This window comes from Oreochromis niloticus, linkage group LG3 (genome assembly GCF_001858045.2).
Source record: "Oreochromis niloticus isolate F11D_XX linkage group LG3, O_niloticus_UMD_NMBU, whole genome shotgun sequence".
NCBI lineage: Eukaryota > Metazoa > Chordata > Actinopteri > Cichliformes > Cichlidae > Oreochromis > Oreochromis niloticus.
This window is the reverse complement of record NC_031967.2, coordinates 54,591,529-54,613,683: the sequence shown is the minus strand read 5'-3', so window position 1 is coordinate 54,613,683 and position 22,155 is coordinate 54,591,529. Positions and strand designations below refer to the sequence as shown.

The 22,155-nt window shown below is 39.9% G+C and overlaps 1 protein-coding gene and 2 long non-coding RNA genes across 9 annotated transcripts in view; 2 read left to right on the top strand and 1 right to left on the bottom strand.

Moving 5' to 3' along the window:
* Window positions 1–1,993: 1,993 nt before the first annotated feature.
* LOC112844180 (uncharacterized) lies at window positions 1,994–5,706 on the bottom strand. 5 transcript variants are annotated; one of them, XR_003216848.1, is made up of 4 exons: window positions 5,679–5,706; window positions 4,023–4,129; window positions 2,877–3,200; window positions 1,994–2,618 (listed from the first exon to the last, which is right to left on the bottom strand). It is a non-coding gene; the product is annotated as an uncharacterized LOC112844180 (long non-coding RNA). The 5 variants fall into 5 exon arrangements; XR_003216851.1 differs by having other exon boundaries at window positions 5,684–5,706; XR_003216849.1 differs by having other exon boundaries at window positions 5,688–5,698.
* A 761-nt stretch (window positions 5,707–6,467) lies between these two features.
* Window positions 6,468–7,873, top strand: LOC109199146 (putative nuclease HARBI1). Of its 3 annotated transcripts, none has more exons than XM_019354473.2 (3): window positions 6,468–6,973; window positions 7,086–7,388; window positions 7,617–7,873. In XM_019354473.2, the coding sequence occupies exons 1-3, from the start codon at window positions 6,624–6,626 to the stop codon at window positions 7,657–7,659; spliced, it is 696 nt and encodes a 231-aa protein (XP_019210018.2). In that variant the 5' UTR covers window positions 6,468–6,623; the 3' UTR covers window positions 7,660–7,873. The 3 variants fall into 3 exon arrangements, with proteins under 3 accessions (XP_019210018.2, XP_019210017.2, XP_025759350.1); XM_019354472.2 differs by having other exon boundaries at window positions 7,086–7,426; XM_025903565.1 differs by having other exon boundaries at window positions 7,086–7,873.
* Window positions 7,874–14,751: 6,878 nt separating this feature from the next.
* LOC112844206 (uncharacterized) overlaps window positions 14,752–22,155 on the top strand; it is a 9,232-nt gene continuing 1,828 nt past the window's right edge. The window contains exons 1-4 of the long non-coding RNA XR_003216934.1: window positions 14,752–14,786; window positions 14,873–15,019; window positions 19,329–19,409; window positions 20,612–22,155. The exon at window positions 20,612–22,155 is cut by the window's right edge and continues 1,828 nt beyond it. This is a non-coding gene — a long non-coding RNA (uncharacterized LOC112844206). The remainder of the gene's footprint in view (window positions 14,787–14,872; window positions 15,020–19,328; window positions 19,410–20,611) is intronic.

Below are 22,155 nucleotides of genomic sequence, written 5' to 3'. Positions count from 1 at the left end.
CAAAGTTCATTTACATCTTGATTACATGGTTTAGTCAAGTCCTCCATGCTTTCTTTCAGTCCTTCTCTTGCTCTCTCACTCACACACGTGCATCCGCACATGTATGAAAACATAATTGAATAATTCTGCTCAGAATGAGGCACGTCTGTTCAGCTTTGTGCTACTGTGGTTATCCTCGGTCATTAGGAGAGGCTTACACCACGGGATCGAGCTGTAAGAGATGCAGTTCATTTTATATGTAGTGTGATAGTAGATGAGTGTTAAATAATGTGTGGATTCTCTGAAAAAGGACAAAAATCATTACAGCATAAATATGGAATAAGAATAATTGGAACGTGCCTCTTTACAGTCCGATTAAAGAAGCGCACCATTCTTAAATGTACTGCACAAACTTTATTCGCAACAATTCTCAAAACCACCACAAGATGGCACTCTAACACAAGGAATGAACTCATCCCTGATCAGGCAGGTCTGCAATCACACCCACCAATCAACCTACATAAACCGGTAAAATGGTTCAAATACCACAGCCATACTTAACACAGCCACAGGACGAAGTGTTCAAAGCTACATTAAACAAACAAACCTGAACAAAGTATACAAAAATCAAATAATCTGCCAATTTTAGTGGTAAATACTGACAATACTAGTAAAGTGGCAAAACAGACGTATTTTGGAGAATACAACACAGTCAAACTCATATTTGTGGGATGCACAGCAGTCTTAACAAATAAAAAATGAACTATTCACTTCATTCCCAACAGCTCAGAGTCAGCCCAGAGGTCAGGGAGGTTCAAGAAAATAACAGACCTTTTTCTCTAACTTGTATAAAAACCATATCTACTGCCAAGCACTGATTTCATGTATTTATCAGTTTGATCAAACTCACCACCAAAGCTTAAACCAGTATTCCTCCCTGTCCAGGATGTGTACATCCTCATCATTGTAGGTGTAAATAGACTGGCCTGACGAGTTAGCTTTTCTGTGTTGTGCCATTAACTTAGCCAGAGGTTGTCTGGTTTCCCCGATGTATAACAACACAAACTGTTAGGTGTCTGTGAAGGTTCTCAGTCATCCAGGTCATGGTAGTCTAAGGAGCTTGGAAAGAAAAGTGTCTGCACTTCTTTAAGTTTCTTGAAAACGTTTTACCTCTCATCCAAGAAGCTTCTTCAGTTCTAAGACCAAATGGTGGAGAGTCCCAGGTATTTAAGCACTTCCCTTAAGAGGGTCATGACCCAATGTTAATCATGTGCATCATCACGAGTCAAAGTGTGAAAAAGGCCATGGGTCTTTATCAGCGGAGGTTTCAGGTGAAACCATTGTGAGATCTTGCCTCATCCTGTCATGTGACCTATTGAGATCAACTGTTGCAGGATGTGATCAAGCATCTCAAAACTGGGTTGTAGGTGGCAGACAGTCGGTGTTGTGAGCCGCCTCCTCTGTTCAGAGATGGTCGTTCATAGTGGACACAAATGGTTCATCCCAAGGACAAAACTCCCAAACACAAGCCAGTCAACATAGTGTGTACTGTGCAGTACAGGGAGGGGTGCTCAGACCTCTACACTGGCGAGACCAAACAGCCACTTACTAAACACATGACACAACATAGAAGCGCCACCTCGACAGGGCAAGACTCAGCTCTACATCTGCACCTAAAGGTCAAAAGTCACTCTTTCAAGGATGCAGATGTTCACATTTTGGACAGATGGTTTGAAAGTAAAGTAGTAGAAACAACATATCTAACAATAGTACAACAATATATCACAGAGTGTTTGTTGCAGGCCAGCCTGGTGTTAATCTGCTCGTACATGCACTGGATTCATTCACATATTCTTTTTTGCACATGACCAAGTAAAAAATTTTGCTGATGTTACTGATTCATCAATACTGAAAATTAGTTATAAAAACTGTCTTTATACTAATAGTTTAAAAACATTTTGAATCTATGATCGATTCTCATGATGTTATCCACTGTTAATGACAAAATACAGTATATAGTCCAACATCTTACATTTTTTAATTCACATTTTATATTTTTCAAAGTCATCCAGTGGACTAGTGATGGCCGTCAGGCCTTATATTTGGCCCTCTTTCCATATAATGTAACCTTCTTCTCAACAGTATTTTAAGCCTTTAAAAATGCAAAAACATGTAAAATATAAAAATAAAATGTAAAATAAAAAAATGTGTAGGACAAAAATATCAAAATATAAAATTCAGAATTTATAATAGCTCAGTGATATTTGATGGTGACTAAAAAAGGCAGCAGATAATGTAAACACAAACATATATGTTGAGCAGGAAACTTCAGATAATCACAAACACGAACATATCTTAATGTTTCCTCCAGGTGCTAAATTCCAGTTTAGTTTAATTGTGCATTGTTAACTTCTGTCTGTCCTGAGAACATCTGTCACTCTGAATGCTGAGTGTGAGTGGGTGGAGTGAATATACACTGATATTTCCATCTGTGGCCTTTCAAACTGGCTGCAGTTCAACAGAAGGCTAAATCAACAAAACAGCAGCAGCAGCAAGCACAGCAGAAATCAGCAGGCCAACTTCTAAACCATCAGATCCACTCCTCTGGTCTCTGTCCTTTCTGTGTCCTCCTGTCTGACCTGCAGGTGAGAAACAGGTGTGAGGTGTCAGCTGTCAGGTAGGTGATGAGTGAAGAACAGAACAGAATCCATTTCCTCTTCAAACTGCTGTCAGACATTATCTACTGCACTCTGATCACATCACTCAGACCAGCTGCTTTCTACAAAGTCTCATCAACAACATCTTAAGAAACAAACATCAACAACCAGGAAGCAGCTTCACCTCTGATCACACACACACTCAACTCTACTCACTCAGCAGCTCAACTTCACACTCACCTTCTTTTACCTTCAGGTTGATGCTCTTCAAAAGCTTAGGTTCCTGATTGCTGTGTCCAGCATAACATTCATATTTTCCAGCGTCATTCATGGTGACATTTTTGAGAATCACAGAAAAGTTTCCATTCTTTATTTCTCGATCTTTCAGCTCCACTCAACCTTTAAATGATTTATGCTGTTTGTCTTTGTGAATGTGTTCATCGCTGAAGTAGAACACATAATACTCTGACTGCAGGTCAGGCTTTTGCCAGCTTATCATTATGTTAGCATCACTGTGGCCATAACACTCCAGAGTTACATCCTTTGCTTGTTTGACTGTTAGCTCTAAAATCAGAAGAAAACAGGTCAGTCATAAACATTATATGCATCCAATAATTCAAACATGCTTATTATTGTGCTTCAAATATCAGAAACCTGAGTTTTTATTTTTGTGTAAAGTCTGTGGGAATTTATAAACGAGTAAAAAAAAAAAAGCTTTACTGTGGATACATTCAGACCCAGATATGTTTACACATCCAGCATGTCAAATCATGAACTTCAGTGGGTTTTGAAAGTCTAAATTCAGAGTTTATACACTTTTTTAACATTTGTATACTGCAGTGTGGGTTTTATTGAGCTAAAATGGGTAAAATGGCTTCACATACTCTGTGGAAAAGCCCAGAGTCTGTACAAAATACTAACAAAAAGGTATAGAAACCGGTTTGTACTTCTCAGTCACATTCAGGGTGTTTAATACAGAAATTTGTTGATTGTTGTGTACCAGAAAGCAATGGCATGTTATTCATTTCATAGTTTATTTCTAAAGGACCTGTACATAAAGCCAGACAGTTGAGAGGCTGTGTCTGATGTACCGAACCTTTACTGTACCTTAGCATTTGAATTTAACTACAATTTAATGTTTTACAGGATTTTTTTTTCCTTGCACAATTTATTAAAAAGCAAAACAGACTCTTAAAATCTTCTCACCATTTATATCCAGAATGTTTATGTTCATTATTATTCTAACTAATGGTAAAAAAACAACAACAACAACAAAAAAAAAAAACACCTGTTATTCACTGTCAAAAAGTTCACTTGAATTAAATTTAACTGATGAAGACCAGAAAAGATCTTTAAGATTTATTCAAACAGGTAAACACATCTTACCTTCACAATCCAGACGTCCCAGGAAACATGAGAGGACAAACGCGGTTAAAGCTGTTTTTAACATCATTTCCTTTCTTATCTGCCACAGCTTCATTGTTGGCAGTTTCCTGGATTAAAAAACAATAATAGAGAATATACAGATGCTCTTTAAAGCTATTAAATTTACTTAAAATTATTTTATGCTGTGTATGACTGATACCCTGAGCAGTATCACACCCGCTGTGAGAGAAAATTCCACCACATGAAAAAAGGGGAACTTACAGGAAATCATGAGGTAAGGTGGGGCCTATCAGTCTGTCTGTATAAACAAGTGTTCAGAATCTACTAAAAGATTTTGTCTGTTTTAGGTTAGAGCTCCAAAATATAGTTTAAAATGTAAAAGCTTCTAAAGGTGTGAAGGTTGAATGTTAATAATGAATCATGTAAATAATAATGTGAGGCCCTCATTGGATAGTATGATGTCATACCAGCTATAAATCCCTGTTTGTATCGTAACACCTGATCAGTATGGAGGACCAGGAGTGTCAGAAATAAACATTTACACGAGTTTAAAAAGTGTGATTAAAAAAAAAGTTCCTAATAAATTATACACTTTACGATAATATTTACAATTTTATAAGTTGTTCTATTATTTATCCACACCCAGATACAGTCACACATCTAGTATGTTAAATCATGAACTTCAGAACTGGTTTTCAAAGGCTAAATTAAGAGTTTATACACCTTGACCAGGAGTGAAATAACCCATTACATGAGTTTAAAAAGTGATTTTTTTTAAAGTCATTAATAGATTATTTATTTTATGATAATATTTGAAGTTTCATAATTTATTATATTATTTATTACTGTAATGACTTAATACCAATTTAGCCACAACAAGGCTGAAGTAGGGAGTCCTGCTCTGGTGATTTGCTCTTTAACAAAAACAAATTACTGATGTAGTTTCTGGGCATTTTTACATTCATCATTTATTTGCATATTTGCAAGCCCAAGGAAGCTTCTCCAAGGAAGCTTCTCCAAGGCACTGAAGCTGCATCATCCTTGATGCCTGATTGTGACAAAGTGGGTGAGAACACCATTTGTCTATATTCTTAGTTAACATTCTTGTTTTGATTTAACCATATTTCATATGTAGTCTGCAATAAGCAAACATCTACTCTTCCAGGTTTGTTTATGTTTTGCACTTTTTACAGATTATATAATATAACATCTTGGTTTAAATCAATTCCTACAAGTTTGTTAAGTTAACATGTTATTTATTTCAACTGTTTTGCACATACCTACCTCCCTACCTCTGTATATTTTATATTTTATATATCTTATTTTATTGTTTACTCTATTTCATTTGTAAAACATGTATATACACACTCACACACACACACACACACACACACGTAGAAAAACATATTTAGTACACACATTCAGTAATGTATATACCTTTATATATGGTACATATATTTATTACTTTTTAGATTAACCATTTTTATATTTTGCTTGTTGCACGTTATTGTATTTTGCACAACTCTGTTGCTTGTGAAGCTTGCACACAAGAATTTCACTCGCATGTACTGTACCAGTGTACCTGCACATGTGACGTGACAATAAAGGTGATTTGATTTGATTTGATTTGATTTAATTGGTTTAGTTAGAACTTACCTTACCTACCTGTCTTCCAGAAACAAAAGGAGGAAAGTAGTTTTACTTCCTGCTTTATAGCTTCTGGGTTCATCTGAGGTCACAGGATCAGACCAAGTGCAAAAGGGGAAAAACTCTTGTAATTTAAGAAAGTTGATTTTAGAGGGTTTATGGAGAAATAGATTTATTGTCATATGTATTGATTACACCAGAGTTTATGTTGCTAGTAAAGAGTGGCAGTAGCAGTAGTAGTAGAATATGATCATGTTCATCTTACCTACTGAATGGAATAGTCCAGAGGAGAAATTGTTTGGTTAAGTGGACTATTTAAGCAGAACTCAGGTGTTTGAAGAGAAAGGACCAGGGCCCGTATCCCTAAAGAATCTTTGTGCAAAAAGTGGCTCCTAGCGGCCAAATTCTAAGAAAATTCTCAGAGTCATGACGTTTTCTTAGATTTCCCCAAAAAGTGACACGACAATCCCAGTTAATATAAAAGCTATTCCTCAAGATTCCTAGCGCTTAAAAGGGCTCCTAAGGCGAGATCTGCTAAGAGCAGGGAAGAGGACTTTTAGTGGCTTAGGAGTTCCCCTAAGCAGCTGCACAAAATGGCCAACAGAAGAGGCAGGAGAGATGTCCTGCAAACACTGGATGACAGGGAATTATTGAGATGCTACAGATTGGATCGTGCAGGAATCATGTTTGTGGTGGATCTCCTTAGAGATGCAATTACTTCACCAACTCGACGCCACAACGCTATTACACCGGAGACGAAAGTAATCACAACCCTGAGGTATCTGGCAACCGGGAAAATGCAACAATGCAGCAGTGATGACTTGGGTCTGTCCCAATCCTCCGTCAGCAGAATCATCACCCAAACACTGACAGCTTTGTCACAACCTAATATTGTGACAATTTGTTTCATTCCCGCTGGATGCCCCCACTTTACACACACATAAAAGGGCATTTATGGACATTGCAGGATTCCCTGGCGTTGTGGGTGTAATTGATGGAACACATGTGAGAATAATTGCACCATCAGAGGACGAGGCTGTCTTTGTTAACAGGAGGAATTTCCACAGCATCAATGTGCAAATAGTGTTCAATGCGGCCTGTAAGATTTTGGACATTGTGGCGAAATGGCCAGGCTCCACACATGATGCGAGAATGCTCTCCGAGAGCGGCATCAGACAGCTTTTTGAGAGACGCTATGTGCCAGCTAATTGCCACTTGTTAGGGGACAGTGGCTACCCATGCAAACCATGGCTCCTTACACCTTACCTCCAGCCACGCCAAGGGCCCCAACTAAACTATAACAGGTAAGCCAAACAATACAAAAATCATGGAAATGAAATGCAAGCAATATGTTAGAGCATCCAAGTAGTGCAATATTTCCATCAAATAATTAAAGGTCTCTGTATTCTATTGTAGGGCCCACAAGACAACAAGAGCGGTGGTGGAGCGTGGCATAGGCCAGCTTAAGAGGCGCTTTCATGTTCTCCACGGAGAGGTGCGGCTGAGGCCTGAAAAAGTCAGCAAAGTCATCATAGCCTGTGCAATATTACACAATATTTGCAAGGTTAGACAGATTGCAGAACCTCTGGAGGATGGCGATGAGGATGAGGATGAAGACAACGATGAGGATGGTGGTGAAGAAGATATTTACATTCCACAGGGGAAACTAGCCCAGAGTGGACTGCCTTACAGGGCAAACTTCACAAATTTACATTTCAGGCAAGCTGTAGCCCCATGTCTTTTGAGAACTTGTGATGGTATTAAGAACTACCACAGTTTTACTGCACATCACCTGCAATTGTTAAATGCAAGACACAGAACACAATCTGTAAATGGTTTATTTTTTAGGTGTTCAATTTTAAGGCGGTAGTACTCCTCCTGAAGGGAAAGGACTTTTTTTTGTTGTTCAAACACATCAATTGTGAGTTGCAATCTGCTCTCCTGCAGGGATGCTGACGGAGCAGGTGCTGCGGATGGGAATGGTGTTTGATCCGCCGGGCTATCCTGAGTAGCAGCTGCAGATGGTTCAGGCCGCAATCTCATCGGCAAACTTGATGGGCCCGGTTCTTGTGATGGCTCCATGCTACAGAAATACATAGGCCTAGTTTAATTATTGTTTTGATTAAATTAATTTGATACAATGAGCATGGATAACACATGAAATGGCTTCTGCAATGAATAAACACTGTAGATATGAATAACCCTGTGTCCTACCTTTGCTGCACTTCAAGGGCCTGCATCATTGATGTGTCAATGCCTGTTGGCAGCCCGGTGACACTGACCTCAGAGTGTCCCAGGACTTGAAAGACAGTGTCGGCCACCTGGGACAGCCGCTTTGCGGGTGGTCCACCCCCTAGAAAGAAACAGTCAATGAACACAGTACTTAGGCCTGTAAATTAACTTTGCCAGCAGGAGCAAGTTGCCAGATTATGTGGCAGGCTATAATATTTTGCTCACCTGTGAGTGAGGATTCCCGCTTGTGTGCTGCAATCTCATCTTTTGCCTTGGACTGCAGCACATACCACCTTTTCTCACAATCGTCGCCTGTCCGCACCACCAGTGGAAAAGAGGCATTGATTGTTTGGGATATTGTGTCCCAGGCGCACCTCTTGCCTTGGCTAGTGACAGTTGGGCCAAATTTTCCTCGTAACATACCTTTATGTTCGTTCACCAACTGGGCCAGCAACAAACCTTGCTCCTCAGTCCAGTTCGGCTTGCGAGTCCTTTTTTTCTCCATTTTCTGTGTTTGTAGGATATTTGTTAACAAGCCTTAATAAATAGACCAGCCAGCAATCACAGACATTGATAAAAGCTGAGCCGTGTTACCCTCGTTAAGACCACACTGGACTTGTAACGTTGTGATTTCTACTTCATTAGGGACAGCCCCTTGAGATAGGCCATCTTGTTTTCAATGGGGTCCATATGGGAGTGAAAGTACAAAATATGCCAGCTAGGATATTGATATGAGCAAATAAGACACAAATCATTATTTGAACAGGGTGTAATGAGTTTAAGTTTTCACATATTTTAGATTCTAATGTTAGGCTAAAACCCCTACAGCTTACTATTCATTTTCCAGATATTTTCTTGAATGTGAAATATTATTTACAATTACAGTCAGCATAAGATTAGAGTGTATAATTATGTTTATTGATTTGAGGGTACATCCTTTGCTCATTTCCATCAAACTTGTAGGATCAACCAATCACGGCTTTTGAAATGATGACTCATACCTAGCAACGGGGTCAACCACACCTCCTCACTAAGATAGGATTTTCCATCCATTCCTTGCTCAGAGTTCACTGAAAATGTTCTGGAATCACTTCTAAGCTAAAACTCCTGGCAAGGAATTTTTAGGTTAAGTTAGGAGCTCTCTGAGGGGATTCTCAGAATCTTTAGGGATACGGGCCCAGGTCAGTGTAGCTGTGTGCAGTTTGACCTTAATTTTCATTGTTTAAAGTTCAGTTATGTTTATTTGAACTGAGTTAATTTGGAGTTGAGTTTCTTATTTGTTTCTTTGTAAATATTGTTTGGGTCACAAAATGGTGAATAAAGCACTTGCTACACTGGACAGCATCAGTCTCCTGCACTTCTTTGGCCACTTAAGTCAAGTCCTACCACACTGATGAGGACTTTAATCTATCATCCCCAAAACACAAACCACTGCTTCCCTCTCTTTGCAGCTTACTTTGTTTATATGCTACACTTGGTAAGCATGGAAGTATTTCTCTAAACACACGAGGAAGCTTAGCTGGATAAAAAAAAAAAAATAAAAAATGAAGACAGGTAATTTGAATTCTTAAGGCTGTACTTGCAGCTCGGACGCCCTCGTGGTGTAGAGCTCTACACCATGTTGCTTTAACAAAAACAAATTACTGATGTAGTTTCTGGGCATTTTTACATTTTACATTGATCATTTACATTGTAGTCTTTGTACAGCAGAAAATAAATGCTAAATTGCATTAAAACTCCCAATGAAAGTGTGATAAATGTTTGTAGTACTGAGTGTGTACACGACAGGGAAACCCAGCTGGAGTGACAAGTACACCAGTTAGTGTACTCTTACTGTCGATCTCAAACCCAGATACATGGGCAGGGCTTTGTCAGGAAGGAAATGTGTCAGGAAGCAACTGCAAAACATGGAGGTCATTAAAAAAGAATGTTAGGAGGCAGCAGGAGAGCAGGAAAGGCAGGATTGTGCTGATAAGAGCAGTCACTGTAAATGTTTTTACGTTCTGTAAAATCACACCAGAGAGAATGAAGATAGAAGAAGGGCAGATCTGTTGGGTGTGAGGAACAATAGATGGAAGGAAAGCAAGGACTTGTCCACAGGAGGGGTGGTGGACGTATTGTACAAAACATGATGACGATGTTAAAAATGGAAAAAGATTTTTGGTCTGCCTCTAAAAAATTTGGCAAACTGTCAGGCTGCTCGGGAGGGAAAACAGTTCTCTTCTCAAAAGGTGTACAGTGTGGGTGGGCTCAGCATATACACTACGGCCAAAAGTATTTACACATAATGTATTTACATTTGAACATTAGAACATGAGCTGTGCAATAAAAAATAAAATAATCATTCATGTTCAAAAACACAAGTCAGCAATAATCATAAAATCATAAAATGCAAGCATCACTTTCTGTCATGTGTGCACAACCTGTGTTTTATTTGCTGTAAGCGTACATCAATATTTTATAGTCAGCCTCAACATTATGATTCTGCCATTATTATAGAATCCCTGAACACATTTGAAAGTTATAAATGTAGTAAATGATGTAAATGATGCTACTTATGGGATTTAATAATCATGGTTGCATCATTCTCGTCACAGGTGGGGGTATCACGACAGTCACCTATCAGCTGTCAGTCAGTCAGAATTCCACCAGGCATCCATCACGGTCCTGTCACTGATGGCAGGACATTGAGGCTGTATTGGTGCAGGCATTAAGCAGGTTTTCATATCCACATATGCTTCAACAACAGATGTCTTTTATTAGTAGTAACATAGTAACACAGGCATGAAAACTGCATGACAATCACACATTTCCCACCAATAACTTCACCAGCTTTTAAAATGCTTAGAACAGCATTTTTGTTTGTTTGTCTGTCTATATCTAAAACAGAATTCACAGTTTTTGCTTTCTTCTAGTACTGCTGTTTATGCAGTTTAATAGAAACGAGGTATATAAAGGTTAGCTTATTTAAAGCCTGTTTAAAGCCACAAAATACATTAAAATATAAAATAAGGTTTATCTATTACTGATGCTCATCGGTAATAGACAAACACCTTAGTTACCACTCACAAAGTTCAGACCCTCCCTCTGTTCACGCGAAGAGAGGGATCGTCCAGGAATGGTACCAGTATTCTATGGAGAACTGATTGATCCTGTAGTCAGAGACTTCTTACCTGCTGATTTCTCACCTGGAACCTAATGTTCTCCAGCATTTTGTAGAAAAACAAATGTTAATACAACAACAACAACTGCAACACTGGGTGGGAGACAGGAAGAAGACAGAGTACAGATGGAGCTTTGTCTAGTAGAAAACTCAAAGCAGGGTAAACAGCAACTCCTTCTGGCCATATCCACACACTCAACATTGATTATTACCTGGTTCATAACACTAACAGTGTAGTTTTAGTGCCTAAATGTAACTGCAAGTGAGATGAAAGTAAACAGCAGCACACAAGGCCTCCCACCTCCCCCACCTGGGTCTCTGATCACAGAACCGTCATGCTGAGACTTGTAAACACACCCAGGGTGAGTCATCAGGCCAAACAGAAGCAGATACATGTGTGGCTTTAAAACATATTTAAAGTAAATAGGGACTGCTGCTGGGTATAGACGGGAAACATCCTTTAGACTTGCTGTCACAAAAAACACAGAAGCCCAGCAATAGAAATGCTTAACAAAATAAAATAATGAAGCAGCACCTTTACTGGATACTGGTTAATCTATGTTCCGTTTATGTAGAAAAGGAAACGTGCATTTTATTTGAAAGAAAAAACATGTACATGAAGTGGAAGCCAAGATGTCAGTTTTACCCAGGGACTTGAACGTATCTTACATTTGTGGCTCTGTGGGAAGGTGGCAGCGTTACATTTGTCTCAAACCCCACGTGGGTGTGAGAAGTGATCTGTGCGGTGATTCGCACACACATATTTAAGGTTTTGTGGGCAAGAGTGATGTCATGTGTACTTTTAGATATTTGTACACTCAGAAAGGTTTTCAAAAGGTAAAATTTTCAAATTCAGGAAGCTGAACTTAGTAAACTGTGTTTAAACGTTCAGTAATTATTCGATTTTTACACATTTGTAAAATAGTTTTACGTGGTGGTCAGATTGCCTCGTATATGTGTGTGGATTGAAGCACCTGCATGTGTGTCCTCAAAATTTACAAATCATTGCACACATTTGTAAAGCTTAGTTTACACTTGTGGGTTATGTCTCATGCTTTGCAACACTTTTTTTTGATGCTGTTTAGAGAACAAATATAAATAAGCAGACACGTCACAACATCAGAACAATTTGAACTTTTGCCGTAGTTAAAGTGTGCTTTAAATCTGCATCACTGATTTGTGTCATTACCTCTTCATCATCAACAAGCAGAAAAGCGTCTGTGTGAGGTCACTGTCACTTTAAGATGTCAACAATACCAGACACTTTTCACGCTCTCCAGTTGGCAAATATAACATTAGAAAACAATATCAAAATAATAGTAAATACATCATCAGTACTAGCATTACTGTAGTTCTTTTTAGGGCTGCTGTGATGAAATTTAGGGTCTACTATGCCTTAAGGTGGAATCTGAGTATTTCTGCATTCACCAAAGGCTCGGGTGATGGTTGGTCAATGTGTTCAAAGAATTTTACTCACTGGGTTTGCTGGCTGAAGAAGATTGCACAGTGAATTAAAAATATTTGGAGTTAACACAGTGACAAAGGTGGGCACTAACTATTTTAGGCCTCCTGCTTGTTTGGCCCTCTTTCCTTAACAACAGCTCCTTCCTCCCACTCACTTAGTGGGGGAGGGTGAGAGAGAGAGGGTCTCATACTAGCCCCAAACACAGAACAGTTACCTGCTATAAAACATGATTTCTCAAGTTGACAGTTGAAAAACAGGGTATTTGGTTGTTGTTGTTTTTTACCTTTTTAACAAAAGTACAACCCTTTCAAACATAATATAAAAAGGTCACATGGAGTTTGATCATCTCTGTGCTATTTTAAATTAGATCAGCCGTCATAATGGCAACAAGAAAACCACAAAGCAGTATATGTAGCTTTGAACGCAGAAGGAAGTTGATTTAACTGCTGTGTCTGAGCTCAGTCAAGATGAACCCAGCATCTCTTCAGCAGCTGCTCTGTAAGTTCAATCTTTCACTTCAGAATGTAATTAACTGTTTTTGTAGCATATCAGACGAGTTATACAAGGGTGGTGACAAATGTACTGTGTAAAGAGCCACAGTTTTAAGCGTTAAGCTATTTAACACTGATTTATGAATCACAGATGAACCAGTGTTGTTTGTACATAAAACAGAGAAATTAGGAAAGAACATATTTCAAAGTGTGTATTTTTAATGTGTATCTTGAGGAATGAAGGCTTAAAATTTACATTATTGCAGTTGTGACCTGTTTGATTGACAGGCAGATGTTGACACAGGGGGCTGTACCTGCTGTCTGCTGTTCACCTCAACTATCCCAGAAGTGGAAAACTGAACCTATTTTATTTGTCTGTTACTGACACTGATTAGCAGCTGTCTGTGTCTCTGTGATACATTCATGATGTTTATGGATATAGTTTTATAACCTATCTGATAATGTAAAACAAAAACAGACTAATGAACAGCTAGAAAAAGCCCGAAGCAGGAGTTAAAAGTCCCCTAAAGGGGAGACGTGGTACCAGAAGGAGCTTTGCTGTAATGTGAACCAAATAAAAACTCAGATTAACTGAGTATCATTTCTCTTTAGGTCTGAACTTACTGCTGTGCTGCACAACAAACCAAGGTCAGTGACCTCATCATGATAATCCAAAACATCTGAAAGAGTCTCAAATAGATATTATATTATATTATATTATATTATATTATATTATATTATATTATATTATATTATATTATATTATATTATATTATATTATATTATAATAATATTGTAATAATATAATAAATATATTTTTCTGCATCTTATTTTTAATGCTGTCTGGCACATATAAACTTTCAATAAAGCTTGTCTCTAAAAACTGAGGCATTAAATCCAACACCAACTTTTTTGGTGTTTTTAATAACATTAATTATAACTGTGCATCTGAGAGCACTGAACCTGGACCAGCCAGGATCTGACCGCATACTGCATATCAGTGTCAGATTTTAAATGTAAAGTGAGCATCTGATTTGTGAATACTAACGACATGTGATGCAATATATGTTTTGTTTTGGGTGGCTGTGTTACTGTTATTGAAACAGTAAAAGATTATGAAACTCGGTTGGTCATTCTCTTTTAAAAATTGATTCACATCATACCTTCTTCCTCACAGCTCGTCTGACTGTGAGTCCCAGCAGCTCTCAGTTTTTTAAATATGACTTTGTGTCTCTGAGCTGTGAGGAGGACGACAGCTCTGCTGGATGGACTCTGTGGAGAAAAGCAAAGACACAACAGAGGACTCAGTGTGGAGATGGGTGGGGAAAATCAGCTGGTTCTTCCTGCAACATCAGCTACATCGACCCATTGGACAGTGGAGTTTACTGGTGTGAGTCCAGAGAGGGTCCCATCAGTAACATGGTTAACCTGACAGTCACTGGTAAGCTGAGTGTGTGGAGTTAGTGTTGATGAAGCTGTGTGTAAATGGATGAAATGCTGTAGTTTGTCTCTGTGTTGAGGTGGATCAGTGATCCTGCAGAGTCCTGTCCTCCCTGTGATGGAGGGAGATGACGTCACTCTGCTCTGTAAAACAAACACCACTCCCTCCAACCTCCCAGCTGCTTTCTATAAAGATGGCGTCTTCATTGGGAAAGTGTCTACAGGTCACATGACCATCCAGCATGTTTCCAGGTCTGATGAAGGCCTCTACAAGTGTGACATCAGCGGTCATGGAGAGTCTCCATCCAGCTGGATCACTGTCACAGGTGACACACTCACCTGTCTGTGTTTCTGCAGGTTTCAACATTCACAATGTGACGACAACTTAATGACTGTGTTTGCTTTATTTTAGAGAAACACACCACCACACCTCCACCTACATCCACCTCTCCTCCTCTTACCAATGTGTTATTGTTTGTTGGAACAGTCTGTGTTGTGGTTCTACTGGTTTCTCTGGTGGTTCTGCTGGTGACACAACATGTTTGCAGGAAACGTGAAGGTGAGATTCAGACTGTTGGGGGGGATACGATACTAAGAGCTCTTTAAGATAAGATGCAGATAACATGCAGAGCTTGCCATATCCAGTCTTATCTTGCAAAGGCAGGCAAGCCCTTATTCACCAAGGGTTTCATGTGTTAAAGCTTTTATAAAGTCAGGTGTGTTGTGACTTTTAAACCACATCTGGGCATTAGAACATTCCAGCAGTGCACAAAGTGGAAACTAAAGCAGCCTAGAAGAGGCCCAGATGTTGGTGAACAAGTGGTTAAAAAGACTGAACAGACAAAAGATCATTAACTGTCATCACCTGTAGCTCAAACTGACCTTCAATCATTTTGACTACTTTAAAGTTCTGTGTAAGACCACAGCATCTACTCCCTCTTGTTGTTTCCAGTTAACTTTAGCCTGATGCTGATCAGAATTTGCCCTGCTCAGTGTTCTGGATTAGCTAATAGCAGGGTTCATGTAGTGAGAAGGTGTTTTCCTACAAGTGTCAGTTTGCATAAACAGATTAACTTTGTGCAGCTTTGTGGTTATTTACATTCCTTTTCACAGAAACAGCCGCCTGTTCTCTGTGTTTCACAGCGGAGGCGTTGCGGGAAATAAAGCTGTTCACAGTTGATGGTGTTTATAAATATCATTGATTATTCTCTTCATGATCCAAATTTACAAATAATAAAAGTGTGTGTCATAGACATAGTGTATTAAAACACTCTTATTAAGAAAAAATGTAAAGATGGCATGAAGATGTTAAATAAACTTATTTAGTAACTTCCTACTCAGTCGAGCACTCAAAGTGTTTATTAGTCAACAAGTGTTATTACTGCATATCTCACTCAAACACACATATTATAAGCACTTTTAGTCAAAGTCAACTTTAATGTCATCTCTGCTATGTACAGTTCAGGACATAGAGAGATGAGACGACGAGGCTCCAGTTCCACACAGTGCAAAAGAACAATAATAAATGTAGGAAGAATAAGAATAAGAAGAATAAATATATATACACTTGAGACTGAGGTAAGGGGAGTAAGGATACACTTTGAGGTAGAGGGGTTAGTAGCAGTCTAAATTTACAATTTACAATTGAAATTTAAAGTGACTTTGAAATGGTTTAGAATGACCAACATAGCAGCTTTACAGTTTACAGTGTGAAATAAAGTGACCAACATGAGCAGGTTTCCTGAGAGTAGGATTGTCCACAGAGCAGCATCTGTATTTACAAAGGCACTGGTATGTGGAGTCCAATAGAGTTCGTTAGTGGTTTGTGTGGGTGTCTGTGGTGGGGGGGAGTGGGGGAGCTGGTAGTGAGTTCAAGAGTATGATGGCTTGGGGGAAAAGCTATCCTCAGTCTGGAGGATCGGGCCCCAATGCTGCGATAGTGTCTGCCGGATGGGAGGAGGGAAAGAGTCCATGTGAGGGGTGTGAGGGGTCACGCACGATGCAGGGGGCCTTACTGATGCAGCGTTTGTGAAAGATGTCCTGTAGCAGAGGGAGAGATGTTCCGATGATATTGGCAGCTGCTTTGACGACCCGATGTAGATGGCTGAGGTTGCCGACTTTGCAGTTTCCAAACCACACGGGGATGCAGCTGGTCAGAACGCTCTCTATGGTGCCTCTGTGGAATATGGTGAGGGTGGGAGGGGGGAGGTTGGCCCGCTTTAGCCGTCTCAAGCTGTGGAGGCGCTGCTGGGCCTTTTTGGTGATGGAGGTGGTGTTAGTGGTCCAGATGAGGTCGTCTGAGATATGAACTCCCAGGAACTTGGTGCTGTTAACAGTCTCTACCGTGGAACCGTGGATGCTGAGTGGTGTGTGGGTGGAGCGAGTCTTCCTGAAATCAACAATCATCTCCTTGGTTTTGTCCACATTCAGTAACAGGTTGTTCTCACTGCACCAGAACGCCAGCTGCTGAACCTCATCTCTGTACGCTGACTTGTCGTTTTTGGGGGATAACGGTGTTGAATGCTGAGCTAAAGTCTATGAACAGCATTCTGACACAGGTGTCTTTCTTGTCCTGGTGGGAGAGGGAGAGGTGAAGTTCAGTGGAAATAGCATCCTCGGTCGACCTGTTCGGCTGGTATGCAAACTGCAGCGGATCCAGTGAGCAGGAGAGGTTGCTCTTCATGTGTGCCATGACAAGTCTCTCAAAGCACTTCATGATGATGGAGGTCAGGGCGATGGGATGGTCGTCATTCAGGCAGGATACAGAGGATTTCTTTGGCACTGGGATGATGGTGGTGGACTTGAAGCACGCTGGGATGATCATCTGGCTCAGTGATGAGTTGAAAATGTCTGTGAAGACATCACCCAGCTGATCAGTGCAGTCTCTCAGCACACGACCTGGGATCTTGTCTGGTCCAGCAGCTTTTTGTGGGTTGACCTTGGTGAGAAATCTCCTCACATCGGCTGCAGGCAGAGAGACGGTCTGGTCGGTGGTGGGGGGCATGGCTTTCTTTACTTGTGTATTGTTCAGGGCATCAAACCATGCGTAGAATTTGTTCAGCTCCTCAGGGAGTCTGACATCTCCATCACAGCTGCTTCGTACAGGCTTGTACTGTGTGACGGCCTGAATGCCCTGCCATAAACTGTGAGAGTCCTTTGTGGTGTGGAAGTGGCTTTGGATCTTTTGTGCATGTGCATGCTTTGCTTGTCGGATGGTGCGAGAGAGGTTGGCTCTGGCTGTTCTGAGAGCTGTTTTATCTCCAGATCGCAAGGCAGCATCTCGCTCTCTCAGACATGCACGTACAGTTGCACTGAACCAGGGCTTCTCATTGGCTCTCGTGATGATGTTTCTGGAGACAATCTTCTGTGCACTTACTGATGTAACAGGTCACAGATTCAGTGAACTCGTCCAGGTCCAAGAAGCCATTTTGGGTGGCTGCCTCTTTAAACATGTTCCAGTCTGTGCACTCGAAACAGTCCTGAAGCACTGAGAAAGCCCCACTTGGCCTATTTATGCCTAAGTGTATAACACTCTAACAGTTGCATTGGGGGAAACTCAGGATTCAGTATCTTGCCCCAGAATACTGCAGCACATGGAGTGGGGGAGCCATGGATTGATCCACACACTTCCTGACTCATAGATGAACCACTACCACCTGAGCCACAGTCACAAATAGGGCTGCTTGAACTACTTGAGCCCTGATGGGCCTGACACAGGTGAAGATCCAAGTCCAGGCATTTAATGTAGTTTATGAAAAGTGATATAAACTAAAGTAAAGAGCTAAAAACATTTAAAATATACCTGCATGGATCAGCGTTTTTAAGGGTGTAGAGACACAAAGATATTGACAGAGCAGTTATAGCTCGACTATAACCTCGCATTGTCACATGGTACAGCAGAGGCTGTCCTGATCAAAACTTCCTAAAGAAAAAAATGAGACATTCTTGAGAGAAAAGCTTTTAGAGATTTTTCCTGAATCCCTGCTAATCAGAGACAAACTTGTCAGAGTCACCTTTCTGCTCTCAAACCTAGAACTTGGCTTTGGTGGCCTACAGACTGTGGTAACTGCAGTTATTTGAGAATGTGAAAGCTGACACTTTAAATATGTTTGCAATAAAATAGATCATATCACCAGTGTCATAAACTGCAACATGACTGGAAGTCACTGCTGTCATATTGCTACAGTAACTGAGATGCTGCTCTGCCTGTTGTAGTAAAGAAAGAGTTGATGATTTACTGCTTGATCTGGTTTTCAGAAAGGGCTCAGAGTAGAGACGGTAATCCTCCATGTTGGAAAGGATTCATTTAAGGTGACTCATAATCTGACCAGGATGTCTCCTGGGCACCTCCCACAGTAGGCGAGAGGTTTGGGACTGGAGGCAGATCCAGGACACAGTGGAGGTTTTATATGTCTGGACTGGCTTCTTGTGTATTTATTTCAATTACTTTACTAACAGTGTTGTATATTATTATTATGTCAATTATAAAGTGGATTTAAATTTCCACTGTTGACACAATCTTCTGTTACAAAAGTGCTTTTAACAGACCATAACAGCATGCACATAGTGTTGCACACCCATGGTGAGTGAAGCTGCTCTGTTGTATCTTTGTGTCTCTGCACTGGGATTGAAGAGTAAGCCAATATGTGTTGGTGTGTTTTTAATGTATTTCACCAAATCATTTCTTTTTTCAAACCTAGCGTGTGTGCCTGGACTTGGATGTTTTATGTCATTTTATGTATAATCATTTTTATATTTCTCTTATTGCCTTTATTGAAACTCCTGTTATTTCCTTTTAATATAACACTGTTCTTGCTAAATTTGCAGCTTTTGTACCTGCAGTAATCTAAACGTTCTTCATTGAACAGGAAGTGATCCAGATGCAGTCTACTCAACAGTGAGAATATATGAAGATGTCAGTGATGGACAAATAGCCAACAGACAAAGAGGTACGAGAGGTACAGCCAGTGTAAAAATGGACCTATTCTACTTTTCTTATTCCCTGGCATATATGTCCTTTTACACTGTTAGATGTTCACATTAAGTGTGTTTAAAGCTTCAAATAAAGAAGTCAACGTAGGCACCAGGATGGACTGAGGGTCATAATGGACCAGGGTAATTTAAAGATAAAAATGTTGTGCTGAAATCAGATTAGGTCGACTTCAAACAATTTGACATGACCTATTTATTTTAACAAAAAATCTTTAAAATGAGTTATTCTGACTGGAGTCAGTTCCACATGTTAATGTTTGAATTTGTGCTGAATTTAGGAAAACCAACCAAATAAAAAACATATAACTTTGTAACAAATCTCATGGCTCACCAAAGTCTGGATGTCAATTTATTTTTAAAGCAAAACAGAAACAATGCCATAAATCATTTGTATAAAATAAGCTGTTTATGCAAAAGAGGGCAGCTGTACAGTTTTCACAGTTTCTGATTTTGAATGCATTACATCTCCAATCTGTTAAGAAGTGCAGTTTCTACCACTTATTGGAGCACAGGTGCTACCCTTGAATTGCAATTTTTAAACTATGAAAATGGAAAGTGGCCTGATGGGAAGCTTTTTTTTTTTTTGTTTCTCTCCTGTTTATGCCAGGGGGGCAGATAAGACGCCTGTGTTTCCTTTTGTTTTCATTTGATGTAAGTTAGATCATTATATGTGAAAATGTTTTCATTTGCTATTTCGGCCATGCTAACCCTGAACTTTTGTTATGGACTGCAGATTTTTTTGGAACATGGGAATCATGTTAAGCTCAGGTTTCTCCAAAGCTGGGATGTATCCAGCAAATATGCCCCTTTGGGGTCCAGGCTAGGACTGTGTGGGCCAATGTGGGTGTCACACTACTGTAGGCTATCTACACTAAGCAAAGAGGGGGGGCAACAATGAGGTCCACTGTGGGCCCGCAATGTACCCACAGTATCCCCACAGTATCCCCACACTCTAGGTGTGGGGATACAGTATCCCCACACTCTAGGTGTGGGGATACTGTGTCTAGGTTTTTCTACTTAGACTGATCTTCCTCGAGGACCTGAACCCAGATAAGTGGCAGAAAATGGATGGATGCATGGATGGATTTGAGGTTTTGATTAAACTACAAAGATTGTAATTGTGTTTCCTGTTCTTTGAACTGTGTGTGTTTGTGTTCAGGCTTTAAACTAGTGCCAAACGTCATCTACTCTGGGCTGCAGTAGTCCACAAGTCCAACTGCCGCAATCCAGCTGCTGGTCTCTAACCGACCCTGCCAACACCTCAGACCAGAGGACATCATAATGTTCGAAAGTATATTTTATTCTATACCTGTCTAATTACAATGAACCCAACCAAAACCTACATATTACTTAAAGGCACACACACACACACACACACACACACACACACACACACACACACACACATTTATTTAAGACTAATACAAACATGCAGTTAATCAGTGTTATTTGTGTTGTTTTCATGTTTGCCAGATCCTTCTCTTCTTCCCACAGTAGAGGTGTAGAGATCATGTTCAGTAAAATATTTTTTCACTAGTTTTTCTCATGTGGTTCTGTGTGGTTTTCACCAAAGGTTCAGATAAAAAAAAAAAAATGAGTTGTTCTGTTTTGGTTGTGGCTAACCAATACACTTGTCTCTTCAGAGCAAAAAATAAAGAATAAACCTTAAACCACAATCACAGACTGAGAACAGCATGGGCACTCTCGAAAACTGTGCAGAAAGCCTCAGTGCATGAGGTATGTGTTTGAGACTGAAAAGATCTCATCTTTATGTACAAAAATATTCCAAGTAAACCAACCAAAGAAAACATTTTGAGTCTTTTTTTTCTTGATTTTCATGATTTGTATGATGGAAAAACTCTGGAGAGAAAGAAAAAGCCCAACCCAAGTTATTTTGAACTTTGGTAAATAATTAATGACATGACGTGAAAACAGGATAAAGACATGTTGTGGAAAAGAGACAGAGATTAATCAAATGTGTGGTTCAATGCAGAGAAGTCTATTAACACTGATGAATATGTATGATTGAGAAAGGGGAATTTTCTGACTCCCATCTCCAGAACCAGCACAGAGTCCCTCCTAAAGCTCTCCTTAAAGCCAGAGTTGGACATGAGCCACATTTACATTTTGCTGCCATCTGCTGGTGAAACTGGTAGCACAGTAGCTGCTTTATAAATGGCAACAGTTTAACCTCCGTAACATCTCCACTGCGGTCAGTATAAAATGCGGTGAATACCTGGTCCTCTTTAGAATCCCAGTTCTTCCACTTATCCTATCACAGTCAATTTTACTCACTAAAATATGAAGCTCAGGGAGAAAATGCAAACTCCACACAGAAAGGCCAGATGGTAGATTTAAAGTCAGGTCATACTTCCTGTGAGGCAACAGTGCTAAGCACCGCACCCTCACGCTAGCCTATAAAGATAATTGCATTCGTTACCTCAGCACCAAACATGTTAAAAGCAGCGTCAGGCTGTAAGCAGGTGAGTCTCACGGAAAATGCTGAACACTTGTGTACATGGTATATTTTTGTCTTTTATTCGCCCCTCGAAGGTAGAGGGGCAATCAATTAGCAGTCTAGCATCCACAGTTAAAGATATCATGTTTAGATTTTGTGTGATGTAGATATGGAAAATTTTAATTCTGCTCCAATCATATGGGTAAAGATAATAAAATAGGCCATTTTAGTATGCAACAGTCATA

Coding starts and splice junctions, on each gene's coding strand:
- LOC109199146 (XM_025903565.1), top strand. CDS start 6,624: ATGGACATTGCAGGATTCCCTGGCGTTGTGGGTGTAATTGATGGAACA. Junction 6,974..7,085: donor CCCCAACTAAACTATAACAG/GTAAGCCAAACA, acceptor ATTCTATTGTAG/GGCCCACAAGACAACAAGAG.